General features: G+C 38.0%; 1 protein-coding gene across 15 annotated transcripts in view; it reads left to right on the top strand.

Annotated features, from left to right (window-relative positions):
• Window positions 1-22,373, top strand: part of CACNA2D1 (calcium voltage-gated channel auxiliary subunit alpha2delta 1) — a 520,495-nt gene that overhangs the window by 262,347 nt on the left and 235,775 nt on the right. For all 15 annotated transcript variants that reach the window (XM_027539817.1, XM_027539824.1, XM_027539819.1 and 12 more), the window contains exon 4: window positions 20,083-20,142. In XM_027539817.1, the coding sequence (XP_027395618.1) occupies window positions 20,083-20,142 (60 nt within the window). The remainder of the gene's footprint in view (window positions 1-20,082; window positions 20,143-22,373) is intronic.

Below are 22,373 nucleotides of genomic sequence, written 5' to 3'. Positions count from 1 at the left end.
TAATAGGATAAACCTTTTAAGTTTTCACTATAGGATATCACAAGAAATTTGGTAGATTTTTCAGTCCACCCTTCTTGACTGGGCTTCCCTGGTGGCTCAGAGGTTAAAGCATCTGCCTGGAATGTGGGAGACCCAGGTTCGATCCCTGGGTCGGGAAGGTCCCCTGGAGAAGGAACTGGCAACCCACTCCAGTACTCTTGCCTAGAGAATCCCATGGAGGGAGGAACCTGGTAGGCTAGAGTCCATGGGGTCACAGAATCGGACACGGCTGAGCGATTTCACTTCACTTCTTTACTGGCTCAACTGATAAAGAATCCGACTGCAATACAGAAGACCCTGGATCGATTCTTGGGTCAGGAAGATCCCCTGGAGAAGGGATGGGCTACCCACTGCAGTATTCTTGGGCTTCCCTTGTGGCTCAGCTGGTAAAGAATCCACCTGCAATGCAGGACACCAGGGTTTGATCCTTGGGTTTGGAAGATCCCCCGGAGAAGGGAACAGCTACCCACTCCAGTATTCTGGCCTGCAGAGTTCCATGGACTGTATAGTCCATGGGGCCGCAAAGAGTTGGACACATGACTGAGCGACTTTCACTTCTTGATAATCCCCCCCCAAACTTAGTATCAGTTTATTGCTAAATATGTAAACTTATACATATGCATGTATAAAACTAAAGATAAATTATAAACATCCTGCTTCTAGTTATGGTCTTTGAAGAGAGTTGAAGCCTTTAGATTCACCTTCTGTTTTTTTCTTAAAAACAAAAAGGTCAAAATAAAGTGTCAAGAAATAATTTCAAAGGTACTTCTTACCTATTATACTACATCTTTTTAAAAATTATGTCAATTTGCATCATGTTCAATTAAATAGTATTTTTGTTATTGTTATAAACTAGTAAAACTCAAGTGAACTTTGGTTCATTCCTAGATTTGTAGGAGGGCAGAGCCTCACACAAAGCATAAGACAGTGAAAAGTGGTCTTTCCACATCTTTTCCCTTCTGTTTAAAGTGGTTATATACTTCACCAGTTCTTTTATATTACCTGCTTCCTACAAAATCTGATCCCTTTTTTAGAAGTACCACCTTTCCCCCCATTCTCACTTGTCTACACTTCTGTGCTTTATGCTGTATTTGCCAACCAACATATAAAAACCAAAATGAAGCCCTGCAGCCTATAAAAGTACCTGCAAATTGTGAGTGGTGGGCTTAAAAGAACTAAGAAAGTTTAGCCCATTCAGTGTCCTGTATACAAGAAAGAAGGGAAATGGGAAGGGAAGGATGCAGGAAGTAAGGCAAGAAAGAAGGAGAGAACTGTGGGTTATAAATTAAGGCAGTGTGTTTTGATAATATATTCAAAGAATAATAGTAAGATAATTTTAGACATTTATAAAGTTCACTTTTATTGATTTCAATTAATCATATTTTAGTATATTTTACTGAAGATTCAGAGATACTTCTCCAGTTTCTGATGTACATTTAATACTCTGTTCTATAACATTATGTGGTTGTTTTACATATTTTTCAAACTGGCAAGTATTATTTTCAGTATTTTAATGCTTTGAAATTAAAGTTAATGATCTCAGATACAAAGTTCATAAACTGTATTAATCAGTAAAAGTAAGGCTCTAAATTACAAGTAGACTTCTGAATTGGTATCTTGTGATTGGGGTTAATCATATCATGGATTTTTGCCTCATGTATTCATCTCTAGTATCTCTGAGATACAAAGTTTATTATTTTAAAAAAGACTTTAGAACAAATAGTTTATTCTTATTTTATTTGTTACAGCTATAAGAGCTTACTGTTAAGATAATAGAAACTTCAGTAGAACAGGCCTTTTCTTTTAGAACAGTGCTTCTCAAACATTAGTTCACATAAGAATCACAGGGAGGGTCCTAAGATGGCGGAGGAATAGGATGGGGAAACCACTTTCTCCCCCACAAATTCATCAAAAGATCATTTGAATGCTGAGCACCTTCCACAGAACAACTTCTGAATGCTGGCTGAGGACACCAGGCACCCAGAAAGGCAGCCCATTCTCTTTGAAAGGAAATAGGACAAAATATAAAAGACGAAAAGAGAGACAAAACAGTTAGGGATGGAGACCTGTCCTGGGGAGGGAGTCATGAAGGAGGAGAAGTTTCCAAACAGCAGGAAACCCTCTTATCAATGGGTCTGTGGGGAGTTTTGGAATCTCACAGGGCAACATAACTGGGAGGGGAAAAAAAAAAAACCCACAGAATACGTGCCTAACCACATCTCCTGGCGAAGTAGCCCAGACACTCAAACGTCTGCCACCAGCCAGTGAGCAGGGGCTGTACAGGGAGGCGTGGGTTGATTATCTCAATAGATGCAGAGAAAGCCTTTGACAAAATTCAACATCCATTTATGCTAAAAACCCTCCAGAAAGCAGTCGTGTCCGACTCTGTGCGACCCCATAGATGGCAGCCCACCAGGCTCCCCTGTCCCTGGGATTCTCCAGGCAAGAACACTGGAGTGGGTTGCCATTTCCTTCTCCAATGCATGAAAGTGAAAAGTGAAATCACTCAGTTGTGTCCGACTCTTAGCAACCCCATGGACTGCCGCCTTCCAGGCTCCTCCGTCCAGGGATTTTCCAGGCAAGAGTACTGGAGTGGGGTGCTATTGCCTTCTCCAAGAAGGAACATATCTCAACATAATAAAAGCCATATATGATAAACCCACAGCAAACATTATCCTCAATGGGAACAATTGAAAGCATTTCTCCTAAAGTCAGGAACAAGACAAGGTAGCCCACTCTCACCACTACTATTCAACATAGTTTTGGAAGTTTTAGCCGCAGCAGTCAGAGAAGAAAAAGAAATAAAAGGAATCCAGATTGGAAAAGAAGAAGTGTAACTCTCAGAGTCTGTGGATGACATGATCCTCTACATAGAAAACCCTAAAGACACCACCAAAAAATTACTAGAGCTAATCAATGAATATAGTAAAGTTGTAGGATATAAAATTAACACACAGAAATCCCTTGCATTCCTATACACTAACAATGAGGAAACAGAGAAATTAAAGAAACAATTCCATTCACTATTGCAATGAAAAGTATAAAGCACTTAGGAATAAATCTACCTATGTATAGAAAACTATGAAACACTGATTAAAGAAATAAAAGGTGACACAAATAGTTGGAGAAATATACCATATTCATGGATCAGAAGATTCAAAATAGTGAAAATGAGTATACTACCCAAAGCAATCTATAGATTCAATGCAATCCCTATCAAGCTACCAGCAGTATTTTTCACAGAACTAGAACAAATAATTTCACAATTTATATGGAAATACAAAAAACCTTGAATAGGCAAAGCAATCTTGAGAAAGAAGAATGGAACTGGAGGAGTCAACCTGCCTGACTTAATACTGTACTACAAAGCCACAGTCATCAAGCCGGCATTGTACAAAGACAGAAATATAGATCAATGGAGCGAAATGGAAAGCCCAGAGATAAATCCACACACCTATGGACACCTTATCTTTGACAAAGGAGGCAAGAATATACAATGGATAAATAACAATGTCTTTAACAAGTGGTGCTGGGAAAACTGGTTAACCACTTGTAAAAGAATGAAACTCGAACACTTTCTAACACCATAGACAAAAATAAACTCAAAATGGATTAAAGATCTAAATGTAAGTCCAGAAACTATACAATTCCTAGACGAAAACATAGGCAAAACACTTTCTGACATAAATCACAGCAGGATCCTCTATGACCCACCTCCCAGAGTAATGGAAATAAAAACAGAAATAAACAAATGGGACCTAATTAAACTTAAAAGCTTTTGCACAATGAAGGAAACTATAAGCAAAGTGAAAAGACAGCCTTCAGAGTGGGAGAAAATAATAGCAAACAAGCAACTGACAAAGAATTAATCTCAAAAATATACAAGCAGGTCATGCAGCTCAAACCAGAAAAATAAATGACCCAATCAAAAAATTTGAGAAAGAACTAAACAGACATTTTTCCAAAGAAGACATACAGATGGCTAACAAACACATGAAAAGATGCTCAACATCACTCATTATCAGAGAAATGCGAATCAAAACCACAATGAGGTACCATCTCACGCCAGTCAGAATGGCTGCGATCCAAAAGTCTGCAAGCAATAAATGCTGGAGAGGGTGCGAAGAAAAGGGAGCCCTCTTACACTGTTGGTGGGAATGCTAACTAGTACAGCCACTATGGAGAACAGTGTGGAGATTCCTTAAAAAACTGGGAATAGAACTGCCTTATGACCCAGCAATCCAGCTGGGCATACACACTGAGGAAACCAGAATCAAAACAGACATGAGTACCCCAGTGTTCATTGCAGCACTGTTTATAATAGCCAGGACATGGAAGCAACCTAGATGTCCATCAGCAGATGAATGGATAAGAAAGCAGTGGTACATATACACAATGGAGTATTATCCAGCTATTAAAAAGAATACATTTGAATTGTTCTAATGAGGTGGATGAAACTGGAGCCTATTATACTGAGTGAAATATGTCAGAAAGAAAAACACCGATATGGTATATTAACGCATATATATGGAATATAGAAAGATTAACGATGACTCTATATGTGAGACAGCAAAAGAGACAGATAAAGAACAGACTTTTGGCCTCTGTGGGAGAAGGCGAGGGTGGGCTGATTTGAGAGAATAGCATTGAAACATGTATATTATCATATGTGAAATAGATCACCAGTCCAGGTTCTATGCATAAGACAGGGTACTCAGGGCTGGTGCATTGGGATGACCCTGAGGGATGGGATGGGGAGGGAGGTGGGAGTGGGGTTCAGGATGGGGGACACATGTATACCCATGGCTGATTCATGTTAGTGTATGCTATTCTTTCAAATCATTCCACCCTGTGTACACCTGTGGCTGATTCATGTCCATGGATGGTGAAAATTAGTATAATATTGTAAAGTAATTAGCCTCCAATTAAAATAAATAAATAAAGTAAAAAAAAAAGAATCACAGGGAGATCTTGGTAAAATACAGATTGATAGAGCTTCTGATTCAACAGGGCTGAGATGGGATCTAACAATATGGGTATCTAACCTATTCCCAGGTGACTCTGCCTCCTCTGATCTAGGAATAATTTGAAAGGGGTGCAAAATGCATGCTCAGGAAATAACTGAAGAGAAAATAAAGATGACATCAGTTATATGATGGTGAAAGTTTAAAGATAGGAAGATGGACGAGTGAGCATTTTCATAGAAGAGGACTCAATCAGATATGGTGTGTTGAGAAGTGAAAAGGGTCTGAGATTTTACTCTTCATGTACCTAACAAGCTAGTCAACTACCATTTCATAGGTTTAGGAGACTCCCTGAGTCGGACACAATGGACTTGGTAACTCCCAGCATGGGAAGTCCCACAGGTAACTCCTTACCATCAAGTCCAGGGCAGGCCATTTCTGAGTTGCCCAGATAGATTGTGCCTATGCTGTGAGCTTTTGTCACAGCTGAGGAGCCCTGAGCTTGGGAAATGCCCCTCTTTTAAAGGGAGTCTGCCCAAGTTTTGCCCCATGGGGTTATTTTTATTTACCTGAGGAACAGATAAATCTTTCCTCTGCCCTGCAGGGAGACACTCTGTCTTCCAACTCTGTTTGCTACACAAACATTCTTGAGAAGATAATTTAGAGCAGAATCTACCCCACCTCTGTTCACAGAATGCACATAAACATGAGAGAATTGTCTCCCAAATGGTGATTGGATATAGAAATAGTTCATAGGGAACAGTGATGACATATTTAAGATCGTTTAAAAATCAAAATGAAGTAGCTGTGGTTCAGGCAGCCAAAATGGACCTGGTGGCCTTTAGGGATATATGTCTTGGGGTTCTGAATCGGCATTTGTATTCAACATTTGAAGAATAAGGCAACTGATTATAAATTGGTTTTAGAATCTCCGAGTGGAATTAGAATTACATGGATTAGTTTGGATCCATATCACATTCAAAGCCAAATTCTACTAAATTTTAAGGATCATGTGGTGATGAATTGATCCAGCAAGTTTTAATAATTAGATAGTGATGTATTGATCTAGGAATATGCTTGTCTTGTGGGAACGAGTTTTGTGACCTCCTGAAGTATCATGATAATGAATGATAATAATGTAGTGAACTTAGTTATTAATCTTGATACAACTGAGATAAAATATTGACAGTACTTAAAAGTGATTATTTATACATTTCCACACATAGTAATTGAGTATCTGTTCCCTGCTACATATGGCATGAAATGTTGGCTGGGTACAGACATGAAAGAAATGTGGCCTGTGCCTAATGGACTTGCTGCTGCTGCTGCTGCTGCTAAGTCACTTCAGTCGTGTCCGACTCTGTGTGACCCCATAGACGGCAGCCCACCAGGCTCCCCTGTCCCTGGGATTCTCCAGGCAAGAACACTGGAGTGGGTTGCCATTTCCTTCTCCAATGCATGAAAGTGAAAAGTGAAAGGGAAGTCGCTCAGTCGTGTCCGACTCTTCGCGACCCCATGGACTGCAGCCCACCAGGGTCCTCCATCCATGGGACTTTCCAGGCAAGAGTACTGGAGTGGGGTGCCATTGCCTTCTCCAAATGGACTTGCAGTTAGTGTTAAATAGAAAGTCTGAGAGAGAGAGAGAAAAGAGAAGGAAAAAGGGAATTAGGGAATAGGAGGGAGAGACAACAAAGATATGGATAGAGTTAAGTATGTGATGGGAGTCAGGATAGTGTAAGGCTAGGGAACTAGTGGGTTATTTTTGTTTGTCTATCAACTTGTGCTACTGTTTCAAACAGTGTTTTTCAAAGTGATTAAATTCATATGTCTAGTATAGCTAAGATGTTTTTCTGGAACTCTCTTGCCTTTTCCATGATCCAGCGGATGTTGGCAATTTGATCTCTGGTTCCTCTGCCTTTTCTAAAATCAGCTTGAACATCAGGAAGTTCACGGTTCACATATTGCTGAAGCCTGGCTTGGAGAATTTGGAGCATTACTTTTCTAGCGTGTGAGATGAGTGCAATTGTGCGGTAGTTTGAGCATTCTTTGGCATTGCCTTTCTTTGGGATTGGAATGAAAACTGACCTTTTCCAGTCCTGTGGCCACTGCTGAGTTTTCCAAATTTGCTGGCATACTGAGTGCAGCACTTTCACAGCATCATCTTTCAGGATTTGGAATAGCTCAACTGGAATTCCATCACCTCCACTAGCTTTGTTCGAGTGATGCTTTCTAAGGCCCACTTGACTTCACATTCCAGGATGTCTGGCTCTAGGTCAGTGATCATACCATCAATAAACTGTGGAAAATTCTGAAAGAGATGGGAATACCAGACCACCTGATCTGCCTCTTGAGAAATTTGTATGCAGGTCAGGAAGCAACAGTTAGAACTGGACATGGAACAACAGACTGGTTCCAAATAGGAAAAGGAGTTCGTCAAAGCTGTATATTGTCACCCTGTTTATTTAACTTATATGCAGAGTACATCATGAGAAACTCTGGACTGTAAGAAACACAAGCTGGAATCAAGATTGCCGGGAGAAATACCAGTAACATCAGATATGCAGATGACAGCACCCTTATGGCAGAAAGTGAAAAGGAACTAAAAAGCCTCTTGATGAAAGTGAAAGTGGAGAGTGAAAAAGTTGGCTTAAAGCTCAACATTCAGAAAACGAAGATCATGGCATCCGGTCCCATCACTTCATGGGAAATAGATGGGGAAACTGGAAACAATGTCAGACTTTATTTTTCTGGGCTCCAAAATCACTGCAGATGGTGACTGCAGCCATGAAATTAAAAGACGTTTACCCTTGGAAGGAAAGTTATGACCAACCTAGATAGCATATTCAAAAGCAGAGACGTTACTTTGCCAACAAAGGTCCGTCTAGTCAAGGCTATGGTTTTTCCTGTGGTCGTGTATTGATGTGAGAGTTGGACTGTGAAGAAGGCTGAGCACCGAAGAATTGATGCTTTTGAACTGTGGTGTTGGAGAAGACTCTTGAGAGTCCCTTGGACTGCAAGGAGATCCATCCAGTCCATTCTGAAGGAGATCAGCCCTGGGCTTTCTTTGGAAGGAATGATGCTAAAGCTGAAACTCCAGTAGTTTGGCCACCTCATGCAAAGAGTTGACTCATTGGAAAAGACTCTGATGCTGGGAGCGATTGGGGGCAAGAGGAGAAGGGGACCACAGAGCATGAGATGGCTGGATGGCATCACTGACTCGATGGACGTGAGTCTCAGTGAACTCCAGGAGTTGGTAATGGACAGGGAGGCCTGGCGTGTTGCGATTCATAGGGTCGCAAAGAGTCGGACACGACTGAGTGACTGATCTGATCTGATCTGAGTATAGCTAAACTATTACCTTCTTCTCGAGCAGGGTTTCCCAACGTCCAGGATCTAATGCCTGATGATGTAAAATGATTTAAGGTGAAGGTAATGTAATAATAATAGAAATAAACTGCACAATAAATGTAATGTGATTGAATCATCCTGAACTACCACCCCCCCCACCCCGACACACACACTCTCACAGTTTGTGAAAAATTGTCCTCCACAAAACCGGTCCCTGTGCCAAGAAGGTTGGAGACTGCTGTTCTAGAGGAGCCTTTTCAAGGTTTAGTCTGTGGAAAAGATGTTCTCTATGAAACAATGTAGATTTCTGGGAATGATCCCAGAATCAGAATCTTCAGATGGTTGTGGAGTTGAGTGGGTTTGTATGTATTCTAGGTGATTTGAACAGGTTCATCTGGTGATTCTTTTCAGGTATCAAAGTGTATCAAAGAGGTGTGTATCAGGCTGTGTATCAGCTTTTTCAGGTATCAAAGAGCTGATGTAGAAATTACTTTCCGTTCAACAGCTTTTTATTTTAGTGCTTGTGCTGCAGAGCCAAAAAAAAAAAAAAGTGATAATTGCCAGTTGTGTATTATTTACTTTCACTATTGCTAAAAGGAGTTTTGCTATTCTTACCAGATGACATCTCCTTTACCCTGGCTTATATATTCCAAGCCTCTGCCAATTTATTTGGAGCTAATTGCATCTTGGAATATTAGACTTGAAGCTTTGTAGTTAATTTCAAAAGCATTTCCTGAATATGTTAGATCCTGGCTGAAATCTATACAACAAGATCCAGAAGCCATGTTCCAAAAGATTTAATTTTCACTGGGCCACAAATAAAAGAATAAATAATGACTGGCTTGATTTCAGCAACTTTTATTTGTATGTTTTGCATATATGATACTCCCTTAAATCTTACACTAGAAAGGAAAAATAGCGTTCATATACTGATCTGTTCTTGTTTCTAATTTCATTTATTATAAGATGAAATAAGACTGAAGAACTCATTTTACTGACTACTGTGTAAATCTGCTGTATTCCCTAAATTGTGATTGCTTTTGGTACACTCTGTAGTTCCACAGATAAGAGCTTTTCTACAGATCAAAATACAGTGAAAACTTAGGGACCATTAAGATGCTTTCATTCATTTCACTCACATATGTACACATTGAAGTGGTTATCATTGATTACCGTGCTGAGATACTCTGTCCTATGTAGTTGTGTTTGTAAGATTCAAATGGAAGTAAAACTTTATTGAGTTTATAATATGGTAGATATTGAAATACCAATAGAAAATATATAAAGTAGATATTGTTGTGAAATGCTGACAGAATGTTAAGTCCATTTCCTGTGATTCCATAGTTAGTGAATAGCAGCACCGGAATTGGAAACTGGATCTGTTTGATTCAAAAGTGCATGCTTATTTTAACAATTTTTTAATTGTTTAATTATTTAACTTATTTTAATGCTAGGGCTTTCCTCAGATCAGATCAGATCAGTCGCTCAGTCGTGTCCGACTCTTTGCGACCCCATGAATCGCAGCACGCCAGGCGTCCCTGTCCATCACCAACTCCTGGAGTTCACTGAGACTCACGTCCATCGAGTCAGTGATGCCATCCAGCCATCTCATGCTCTGTGGTCCCCTTCTCCTCTTGCCCCCAATCCCTCCCAGCATCAGAGTCTTTTCCAATGAGTCAACTCTTCGCATGAGGTGGCCAAAGTACTGGAGTTTCAGCTTTAGCATCATTCCTTCTAAAGAAATCCCAGGGCTGATCTCCTTCAGAATGGACTGGATGGATCTCCTTGCCGTCCAAGGGACTCTCAAGAGTCTTCTCCAACACCACAGTTCAAAAGCATCAATTTAAAGAATTTGCCTGCAATGCAGGAGACCCGGGTTTGATCCCTGGTTCAAGAAGGTCCCCTGGAGAAGGAAATGGCTACCCGGTAGCCATTCTCCAGTATTAGTGCCTGGAGAATTCCATGGGTAGAGGAGCCTGGTGGACAACAGTCCATGGGGTCGCAAAGAGTCAAACACGACTGAGCAACTAACACTGTCCCTATCCAGACTTATCAGTGGCACCTGTACACTGTTCTTCAGAGCCCAGAAGTCTGTTCTTTTACTTGGTTGCTGTTTTCAGTAGATGTTGTTAGATCATTCAAATGATTATCCTGATTCTTTAGGTATCTTAAGAACATTGGATGAAAATAGGGAAAACTTGTCAACAGAAACATAATACAATAATTTGCTCATTCTTATAGTTTGTTGACTATTTGAACATTGATTATATTACACTTGCATTTTTTACCAGTCTATTGTAGAGAACTAGTATTTACTTATTAGAAAGAAAAATCTTGACATACACTAACCAAAGAAATAGTTTTGAATTAGTTATTTATTTGAATGCTGTTTCAGTTCTTCATATTATTAACATTGAGTATCAACATTATTGGATTCTAGCAGAAATACCAGTTGATCTCTGAAGATTTCCTTTCAAAGCTATCAAAGGAAAATTCTTTGTAATTAAATGTTTCAGAGAACTTTATCTTTCATATGCAATTAGCATACAGTCTAGGAAGTAAATTTTTAACAGGTTTGGAAAATATTCCCAAGAAAAAATATCTTTAGATATTTTTAAGGAAAATGATAGAATTATTTCTTCTTACACTGTATAATTATACTGCTTTTATTAAACCTGCACATCACTTGGTAGAATGCAATGCTAGTGGAAAAGATAAAGATATGACAAAAAGGTGAAGGTTGAGAATAAATAGACCTTCAAGGGAGCTGATCTTTCTCTGATCTGATAAAACCTCTCCCATTATCTGTTTCTTTCTTTTCTTTTTTTTCCTTGCAGATCACTGCATATCAAAAGCTTTCTCCCTGATTAGCAACATTCTCTCTGGATTTGAGGGCAAGACCAAAAGAAAAAGATAGTATCCAAACTGACATATGACATTCTGTTCTATTTTTCTTGTAGTCTTTAGCAAATTCTAAAAAGTACTGGGCGTTTTTCCATTAACCTTAAATAGTTTTCTGCCTGTGTTTGTTTTTTTTTTCCTTGATTCTACTGTGTGTCTTCGTATATTCTGTGAATGCCAAGTGATATTAACACTTTGATAGGTTTAGTGGTAACTAAAGGTTTGTCTTGTGGAATAAGAATAAGCTTTGGAGTTGGAAGGCTTAGGTTCAAGTCCATTTTGTTAAACTTGTTCTTAAAATATATCTTTAAGATGATTTTTTATTTTACATGCTCAGACCAACAGGTAGGTAGGGATGTATATATTATCAGTACTTTAATGACATTGTATCTATGCTTATCATTCCATACCCAAAGGACTTTTAAATCCATATGTGCTATTTTACTTTTATAAGCCATTTAATGAAAATATCTGGCTTATCTTAATATGACAGAATCTTCAGTTTTTTTCTTGTAGGTGTTTATGCTGATCTCGGTTTTTTGTTTCTATCTGGTGCTACATCTGGTTTTAGTGTTTGATACTGTACTAAACTGTATTGTAAATTAAATGAGAGGAGATACATTTTCTTTTTCTGAAGTAAGTTAGTGTTCACTTCAGTTCAGTTACTCAGTCATGTCTGACTTTGCAAGCCAATGGAGTGCAGTACGCCAGCCTTGTCTGTCCATCACCAACTCCCGGAGCTTACTCAAACTCATGTTCATTGAGTCAATGATGCCATCTAATTATCTCATCATCTGTCTTCCCCTTCTCCTCCCGCCTTCATTCATTCCCAGCATCAGAGTCTTTTCCAGAGAGTCAGTTCTTCACATTCAGGTGGCCAAAGTATTGGCCATTCAGCTTCAGCATCAGTCCTTCCAATGAATACTTAGGACTGATTTCCTTTAGGATGGACTGGTTGGATCTCCTTGCAGTCCAAGGGACTCTCAAGAGTCTTCTCCAACACCACAGTTCAAAAGCATCAATTTTTTGACGCTGAGGTTTGTTTATAGTCCAACTCTCACATCCATATATGACTACTGGAAACATGAAAGCTTTGACTAGATGGACCTTTGTTGGCAAATAATGTCTCTGCTTTTTAATATGCTGTCTAAGTTGGTCATAACTTTTCTTCAAAGGAGCAAGCAGCTTTTAATTTCGGGGCTGCAGTCACCATTTGCAGTGATTTTGGAGCCAAGAAAAATAAAGTCTGTCATTGTTTCCATTGTTTCCCTATCTTTTTGCCATGAAGTGATGGGACCATATGACATTATCTTAGCTTTCTGAATGTTGAGTTTTAAGCCAATGTTTTCACTCTCTTCTTTCACTTTGATCAAGAGGCTCTTTAAGGGTGGTGTCATCTGCATATCTGAGGTTATTGATCTTTCTCGTGGCAATCTGGATTCCAGTTTAATTCCAGTTGATTGCAGCATTTCTCATGATGTACTCTGCATATAAGTTAAATAAGCAGGATGACAATATACAGTACTTTTTGAAAGTACTCTTTCCCTATCTGTTGTTCCATGTCCAGTTCTAACTATAGCTTCTTGACCTGAATACAGATTTCTGAGGAGGCAGGTCAGTTCATCTGGTATTCCCATCTCTTGCAGAATATTCCACTGTTTATTGTGATCCACACAGTCAAAGTTGATAAAGTAGAAGTAGATGTATTTCTGGAACTCTCTCACTCTTTTGATGATCCAACGGATATTGGCAACTTGATCTTTGATTGAACAAGTTATTGTTACAGGGTTTATATATATAGGCAACTATGAAAACAGGGATTTCCTACTAAGCAAACATTCACATTTTATTAGGTAGGAATTTTATCAGTCTTAACACAATTTCCCCATGGCATTTAATGGTAGATGATTGGCTTTAAAATATAAAATGTCACTTTACCAAAATAAAAGCTAATTAGGGACTTGCAGTGTCCAGAAGATGTCTTTTTTCTTTTTTTTTTTAATTTTATTTTTAAACTTTAAAATATTGTGTTAGTTTTGCCAAATATCGAAATGAATCCATTAGAAATGAAAATGGAGAGATCACAACAGACAACACAGAAATACAAAGGATCATAAGAGACTACTATCAACAATTATATGGCAATAAAATGGACAACGTGGAAGAAATGGACAAATTCTTAGAAAAGTACAACTTTCCAAAACTGGACCAGGAAGAAATAGAAAATCTTAACAGACCCATCACAAGCACGGAAATTGAAACTGTAATCAAAAATCTTCGAGCAAACAAAAGCCCAGGTCCAGACGGCTTCACAGCTGAATTCTACCAAAAATTTAGAGAAGAGCTAACACCTATCCTGCTCAAACTCTTCCAGAAAATTGCAGAGGAAGGTAAACTTCCAAACTCATTCTATGAGGCCACCATCACCCTAATACCAAAACCTGACAAGGATCCCACAAAAAAAGAAAACTATAGGCCAATATCACTGATGAACATAGATGCAAAAATCCTTAACAAAATTCTAGCAATCAGAATCCAACAATACGTTAAAAAGATCATACACCTTGACCAAGTGGGCTTTATCCCAGGGATGCAAGGATTCTTCAATATCCACAAATCAATCAATGTAATACACCACATTAACAAATTGAAAAATAAAAACCATATGATTATCTCAATAGATGCAGAGAAAGCCTTTGACCAAATTCAACATCCATTTATGATAAAAACCCTCCAGAAAGCAGGAATAGAAGGAACATACCTCAACATAATAAAAGCTATATATGACAAACCCACAGCAAACATTATCCTCAATGGTGAAAAATTGACAGCATTTCCTCTAAAGTCAGGAACAAGACAAGGGTGCCCACTTTCACCATTACTATTCAACATAGTTTTGGAAGTTTTGGCCACAGCAATCAGAGCAGAAAAAGAAATAAAAGGAATGCAAATTGGAAAAGAAAAAGTAAAACTCTCACTGTTTGCAGATGACATGATCCTCTACATAGAAAACCCTAAAGACTCCACCAGAAAATTACTAGAACTAATCAATGATTATAGTAAAGTTGCAGGATATAAAATCAACACACAGAAATCCCTTGCATTCCTATACACTAATAACGAGAAAACAGAAAGAGAAATTAAGGAAACAATTCCATTCACATTTGCAATGGAAAGAATAAAATACTTAGGAATATATCTACCTAAAGAAACTAAAGACCTATATATAGAAAACTATAAAACCCTGGTGAAAGAAATCAAAGAGGACACTGATAGATGGAGAAATATACCATGTTCATGGATTGGAAGAATCAATATAGTGAAAATGAGTATACTACCCAAAGCAATTTATAGATTCAATGCAATCCCTATCAAGCTACCAACAGTATTCTTCACAGAGCTAGAACAAATAATTTCACAATTTGTATGGAAATATAGAAAACCTCGAATAGCCAAAGCGATCTTGAGAAAGAAGAATGGAACTGGAGGAATCAACCTACCTGACTTCAGGCTCTACTACAAAGCCACAGTCATCAAGACAGTATGGTACTGGCACAAAGACAGAAATATAGATCAATGGAACAAAATAGAAAGCCCAGAGATAAATCCACACACATATGGACACCTTGTCTTTGACAAAGGAGACAAGAATATACAATGGATTAAAGACAATCTCTTTAACAAGTTGTGCTGGGATAACTGGTCAACCACTTGTAAAAGAATGAAACTAGAACACTTTCTAACACCATACACAAAAATAAACTCAAAATGGATTAAAGATCTAAATGTAAGACGAGAAACTATAAAACTCCTAGAGGAGAACATAGGCAAAACACTCTCCAATATACATCACAGCAGGATCCTCTATGACCCACCTCCAAGAATATTGGAAATAAAAGCAAAAATAAACAAATGGGACCTAATTAAACTTAAAAGCTTCTGCACAACAAAGGAAACTATAAGCAAGGTGAAAAGACAGCCTTCAGAATGGGAGAAAATAATAGCAAATGAAGCAACTGACAAACAACTAATCTCAAAAATATACAAGCAACTCCTACAGCTCAACTCCAGAAAAATAAATGACCCAATCAAAAAATGGGCCAAAGAACTAAATAGACATTTCTCCAAAGAAGACATACAGATGGCTAACAAACAGATGAAAAGATGCTCAACATCACTCATTATCAGAGAAATGCAAATCAAAACCACTATGAGGTACCATTTCATGCCAGTCAGAATGGCTGCGATCCAAAAGTCTACAAGCAATAAATGCTGGAGAGGGTGTGGAGAAAAGGGAACCCTCTTACACTGTTGGTGGGAATGCAAACTAGTACAGCCACTGTGGAGAACAGTGTGGAGATTCCTTAAAAAACTGGAAATAGAACTGCCTTATGATCCAGCAATCCCACTGCTGGGCATACACACTGAGGAAACCAGAAGGGAAAGAGACACGTGTACCCCAATGTTCATCGCAGCACTGTTTATAATAGCCAGGACATGGAAGCAACCTAGATGTCCATCAGCAGATGAATGGATAAGAAAGCAGTGGTACATATACACGATGGAGTATTACTCAGCCATTAAAAAGAATTCATTTGAATCAGTTCTAATGAGGTGGATGAAACTGGAGCCTATTATACAGAGTGAAGTAAGCCAGAAAGAAAAACACCAATACAGTATACTAACACATATATATGGAATTTAGAAAGATGGTAACAATGACCCTGTGTACGAGACAGCAAAAGAGACACTGATGTATAGAACAGTCTTTTGGACTCTGTGGGAGAGGGATAGGGTGGGAAGATTTGGGAGAATGGCATTGAAGCATGTATTATATCATGTATGAAACGAGTTGCCAGTCCAGGTTCGATGCACGATACTGGATGCTTGGGGCTGGTGCATTGGGATGACCCAGAGGGATGCTATTGGGAGGGAGGAGGGAGGAGGGAGGAGGGTTCAAGACATCTGTTTTCTGTGAGTCATGACTAGCTGGTTTTTTGCCACAAGAAAGGGCACTATCAGCAACTATTTGTTTCGATTCCCAAGATAGGCTAAGTAGCTAAAGTTCTGTATTTTGCTTTCTCATGAAAAATGCTAGGTAAAAAAATTATTTTATTAATTTCTTTGTGAAAAAAGAAGATAGTAGTAGTGCATTTTCATAATATGTATCTCTTGATTTCCAAGCTGGGGATATAAAATTCAGCAAATTTTCAGCTCTCAACTAATGTGTTAAAATACTTTTTTGCTTCTACAGAAATACAGGTCTTTAGGCTTCTAAAGCTATTTAGGAATCTTGCAATAAATGGCATTTACTTCATAAAATTAGTGTATCTATATATATAATTATCATATATGTATAGGAAAGATTATTTGGACTCTCTACCCTCTAAGAGAGTCGTCTTATAGTTTATGACCGTTGTTCATCCCTGTTTAGTTTTTTCTAGCAATAATTAGCTGATGATTACTATCACTGTGGCTTGTTAAACGTGGATTATGTTCCCATTATGAACCATGTGATTCTGAGTTAGATCAGAGTACAGCCCAGCATGGTTGAGTGAGACCTGGTGCCCTGAAACCCATGTATGGTCCTGTGGGTGAATGTCCCCCAGTGTGTTTTGTTGGATTAGCAGCCTCCTTGTGTGTGTCTTGCAAGGAAAAATCTTAATATCCCTCTTCAAGAAATGTTAGAGTTCTAATATTTCTTAACCTAAAAATTATATAACTTATTTGTATTCTATCCAGTATTTTGTTTAAATTTACAAAATGCTTAAGTTTATTATTGGCCCTATTTGTATGAGTAATTTAGTTCTTATATGGATTGTTAAAAATGGGGGAAGGACATACATTCTGAATTTTCTGAAGTCTATGCATTTTTTCCCCTCATTCTGTCTTTTCTTTTTTTCCTAGTAAAGTTTTCTTATAAAGAAATTGCTTCCAATTACATTTCTTTTACCATTTTATTAATTTTTTTTAGCAATATTTTTATACTGTATGAGTTTTTAATGTATTGTGATACAGTGTGACTTTCTGAAATAAATACACTTTTCCCATGATTTTGGTCTGTTTAGGAGTTTGTCTTTTTTTGTCTTTTTTGGGTTACTCTCCCTGGTACAATTTCTAACATTTATTAGATTCTCCTAAGTTACATCACTGCCTAGTAGTTGATAAACCGGAACCATTGTCATTTAAGCACACTGGGGAATTTTTCCTTTACAGTGATTCAGTGGGCTTTCCTGATAGCTCAGTTGATAAAAATCCACCTGCAATGAAGGAGAACCTGGTTGGTTTCCTGGGTCGGGAAGATCCACTGGAGAAGGAGTAGGCCACTCCAGTATTCTTGGGCTTCCCTGTGGCTCAGCTGGTAGAGAATCTGCCTGCAATGGAGGAGACAGGGGTTCGATTCCTGGGTTGGGAAGATACCCTGGAGGAGGGAAAGGCTATCCACTCCAGTATTCTGGCCTGGAGAATTCCATGGACTATAGGTATAGTTCATGGGGTTGCAAAGAGTCGGACATGACTGAGCGACTTTCACTTTCACTTTTCGAGACTCTTGAGATTTCCCACTAGGCAATATTTTGTAGTCATTGTGAATAGGTACATCATAGTTTAGAAAAATGAATGGGTTATAGCATTAAATGGGCTTCCCTGGTAGCTCAGCTGGTAAATAACCCTCCTGCAATGCAGGAGACACCAGTTTGATTCCTGGGTCAGGAAGATCTGCTGGAGAACGGATAGGCTACCCAATCCAGCATTCTTGTGCTTGTCTGGTGGCTTAGATGGTAAAGAATCAGCCTGCAACGTGGGAGATCTGAGTTCGATCGCTGGATTGGGAAGATCCCCTGGAGAAGGGAACAGCTACCCATCCAGTATTCTGGCCTGGAAAATTCCATGGATGATATAGTCCATGGGGTCACAAAGAGTCAGACATTTCTGAGTGACTTGCACTTTCACTCTCACAGTATTATATAAAAGGGAATAAAGCCAGTACAGTCTTCCCAGGTGGCACACTGGTAAAGAATCTGCCTGCCAGTGCAGGAGATGCAAGAGATGGAGGTTTATCCCTGGGTCCGGATGATCCCCTGGAGTAGAAAATGGCAACCCTCTCCAGTATTCTTGCCTGGAATATTCCATGGACAGAGGAGCCTGATGGGGGCAAAGAGTCAGACACGATTGAGCCCCCCCCCCCCCACACACACACACACACAGCCAATATACTAATATAAAATTTATCTTAAAGAATGTTTCCATTCCTAGTCTGGGCTAGACTTCCACAACAAGACCACATACTGAAGTGTACAGTTTATACTGAAAGACCAAAAACATGAAACAGCAAACCACTATGAGATTTACACTTTTCTAAAGCCTAACTTGATCGTTTCTATCTCTAAATAAATTAGTTTAATGCATATATTTACTGTTAAACTTGTCCTATTTTGCCTGTCTCCTAGCTGTCTAGGGGGCAGGATACAGATGAAGTGACATAGAGTACAGATGTAATCATAATTATCCTTCACAGTTAGATAGCTGATGTATATATTTGCTTACTGTCTGTCAGGCACTGTTCTAAGCAGCTTATATATAGTGTAGTATAGTATTTAATTCTTTCAGCAATCAATGAGGTAGATTTTGACACTATTCCCATTAGAAGATAGGAAGAGAAACTTAACTTTTCCCAAGTTTGCACAGCTAGTGTGCAGCAGGGTTAGTATTTAAAACCAAGTAGTCTAGTTTTTAATCTATTCTTAATCACTAAGTGTTACTGTCTTTTGTGAAAACTTAGCCCAATGGAGAACGTGATAGCATCAGTGGGAAATACAGAGAGAAAATATAAAAACTATTGGAAAAAAATTTATCTGCAAAAAATCATTAGGCTGACAATAGGTATTTCATCTCCAACGAAACCTAACGAAATAACCTTTTAGAAGTGCTAAAGGTAAATAAGTCAGACTAGAATTCTCTAATGACTTTGGAGTACAAGAAAGAAGGGGAAATAAAGCCATTTTCGAGTGTGTGGATTGATAGTTTGCTCCTCACAGGTATCTGAATAAACTCTTAGGAATGTATTTTACCAAGGAGAAAATTATTACAATTTTGTCTTTTTTGGTTAAAAAATAAGCTAAAAATGCTATTAAGAATGTGTGTGTACAAAATTTAGCCCATATTTATTGATTTCCGAATGTCATTTCTTTCCAGTATATGTTATAAAGGTATTCATTAAAAGCAAGGTTTTACCGATTAATATACTCTAGTGATGGAGAAGTCAATGGCACCCCACTCCAGTACTCTTGCCTGGAAAATCCCATGGACAGAGGAGCCTGGTGGGCTGCAGTCCATGGGGTCGCTAGGAGTCGGGCACGACTGAGCGACTTCACTTTCACTTTCACACAATGGAGAAGGCAATGGCAGCCCACTCCAGTGTTCTTGCCTGGAGAATCCCAGGGACGGTGGAGCCCGGTGGGCTGCTGTCTATGGGGTCGCACAGAGTCGGACACGACTGAAGCGACTTAGCAGCAGCAGCAGCAGCATACTCTAGTGATCAAAGCTTTTCTCTTAAATAATTGTTAGTCATTGATAGATGGCATCACACTACTGAAGAGGCAGAGGTAGTAAACTTACTGGTATTCAAGAGTACTATGCTATTTACATTTAAGAGTAAATACATATATATCAACTTTAGTAAATTAGGTTATTAAATCATTTAGAATTTATGAATCACAAATAAGGAACGTCTCTTTTATGTCTTAATAATCGATTTGAAAACCCAAGCATTATATAACAATTATATAATCATGTGGTCATTTGAATTCTAAGAATCTTGTTTCCTTTGCAGCGTCTAGCTTTGGAAGCAGAGAAAGTTCAAGCAGCCCACCAGTGGAGAGAGGATTTCGCAGTAAGCACCCTTTTAAACTACTTGAATTAATATTTACATTAATGTCCTGTGTTTTGATAACCTAATGGTTGCATTTAAAATATATTTTTAGTGATGGACTTTGGGACAAAAAACAGTTCACTATACTTCATTTTAAAAAGTACCTTCAAATATTATCCCATACTCCAAGGTATTTATAAAATTAATAACAAAAATAACATTAAACTGTAGTATATGAATAATCTTTGCATGTATTATGAAAATATAGTAGTTGAAAAACAAGTAGCATTTTCTAAGAAATGCCATGCATAATGTAATCACTTTGGTGGGCAATACAATTGAAGTTAGAATAAATGTATTAAGATTTCTTTAATTTGTTCCACATTAGCTAGACATTATTGATTGTCTGTTCTGGTTTGTTTTTACAAATATCAGAGGATACTAACTTTTGTCTGAGTTTTTTTTTGAAAAACTAGTTTTGTGCTTCAAGAGTCATTGGGGTGAATTATACAAATCTCAGAAATTCTTGTGATGAATTCCTTTCCTTTTTTGCCTCCCTCCCTCCCACCCTTCCTCCTTCCCTCTTTCCTTTCTTCCTTCTCTCCCTCCTTTCTTCCCTCCCTTTTGCCTTCCCTTCCTTCCTCCCACCTGTAGCTTTGTCTTATCTTCTTATGTCCTTGAAGAAGTCTGACTTTAATAGTTAAAAGACTTCTGTTACAAATATTTGAGTTATTTCATTTATAGTGAACATCTCTTTCAGTTCAGTTCAGTTCAGTCACTCAGTCATGTCCGACTCTTTGCGACCCCATGAATTGCAGCACGCCAGGCCTCCCTGTTCATCACCAACTCCTGGAGTTCACCCAAACTCATGTCCATCGAGTTGGTGATGCCATCCAGCCATCTCATCCTCTGTCGTCCCCTTCTCCTCCTGCAAGAACAGTTCCAGACAACTCATTTGGGGAATGTTAACTGTGTCCTCCCCCGTTTAAAGTATCTTTCTCTAATATGATTACAGTAAGAATGACAGCTTGAATATACTGTTCAATTGTCTTTGAAAAACAAAAATCTCAAATTTCAAGATAAAGTTGTGCTTCAATACAACACTAAACTTGTTTAGTGTTTAGGAATTAAGGTTTAAGGTTTAGAAATTAGCAGTTTTACTTTGTGTTTCTGTGATTATATTGTATATCAAAGGAAAATATAGTAAATGGCACTTCATTTACTTATAGGGTAATAGTTAAATAGTCTTTTGTGTTTATTAGTTCTGATATTATTTACTTTTACTCTCTTCTACCAATTTATATTTCTTAAGTAAACTCCTAGTCTACTCAGTTGAGACTCTGATTACTGTCAGTTCAATTCTTTCATTTGGATTGATCATATTGCTTGATTTATTGGTATCATGTAGATACTGGCTTAATCCACAGTTGTTTTTTATAGATGCACAGGTCAATATGGCATCCATAAAATATATATAAAGAAAAAAATTAATGATTAAGTTAAAATGCAGTCTTTTTCAATATAGAGGAGAAATTTTAAACTCATCCAGTGAAGATTTTACAATGCAGTTTGTTGCTGTTACATGAAAGGAAACTAAACTTGCATTTGTTTGGTGTGGCTTGAATAAACCAAAAATAGCCAAATATTCTTTTGATGAACTGATAATTAATGCAATTTATTTTTCCTCCCCTCTTAGAAGTGGCATAGTAAAAGCATAATAGTTGTAAAGTTAGACCTTGTAGTCTGCCTAGTCTTGATATAGTAAGTTGGTGCTTTTAGTTTTAATCATGAGTAATTCTGAGAATCTAAAAATTTTAAGTTCATTCAAATCAGACTGCACAGCATGTAGATTAGACTGGTCTTCTCAAAAGCTTCTCTTGCATTAAAGGAATTTGGTAATATTTCAGTCATTTATTAGTGGTATGTCTTTTCAAATTTTCTAGGGAGAAATGCTGTATGAAAATAACTTTACAAGTAGGAATGTAGTATATAAAATTTCCTTTCCCAGATATGTTGACTCATTAACGCTATGTTAACATTATGGCAATGATTTATTTTTCCTTATAGAAGTAATGGGTGACCATTGTAGGTGACATGAAAACTCTTAATAGATGACATGAAAACTCTTAAATGTGTGCTAGCCATTACTCTTTTATTTAATCTAAACCATCATCTATTGTATTGCACTTTACCATTTATGTATAGCTAAGAAGGAAAAAAAAAGGGAAACCAGTCAAATTATGATACATCAC

The sequence above is a fragment of the Bos indicus x Bos taurus genome, chromosome 4 (assembly GCF_003369695.1).
Source record: "Bos indicus x Bos taurus breed Angus x Brahman F1 hybrid chromosome 4, Bos_hybrid_MaternalHap_v2.0, whole genome shotgun sequence".
Lineage (NCBI taxonomy): Eukaryota > Metazoa > Chordata > Mammalia > Artiodactyla > Bovidae > Bos > Bos indicus x Bos taurus.
This window is presented reverse-complemented; position numbering and strand designations above follow the sequence as displayed.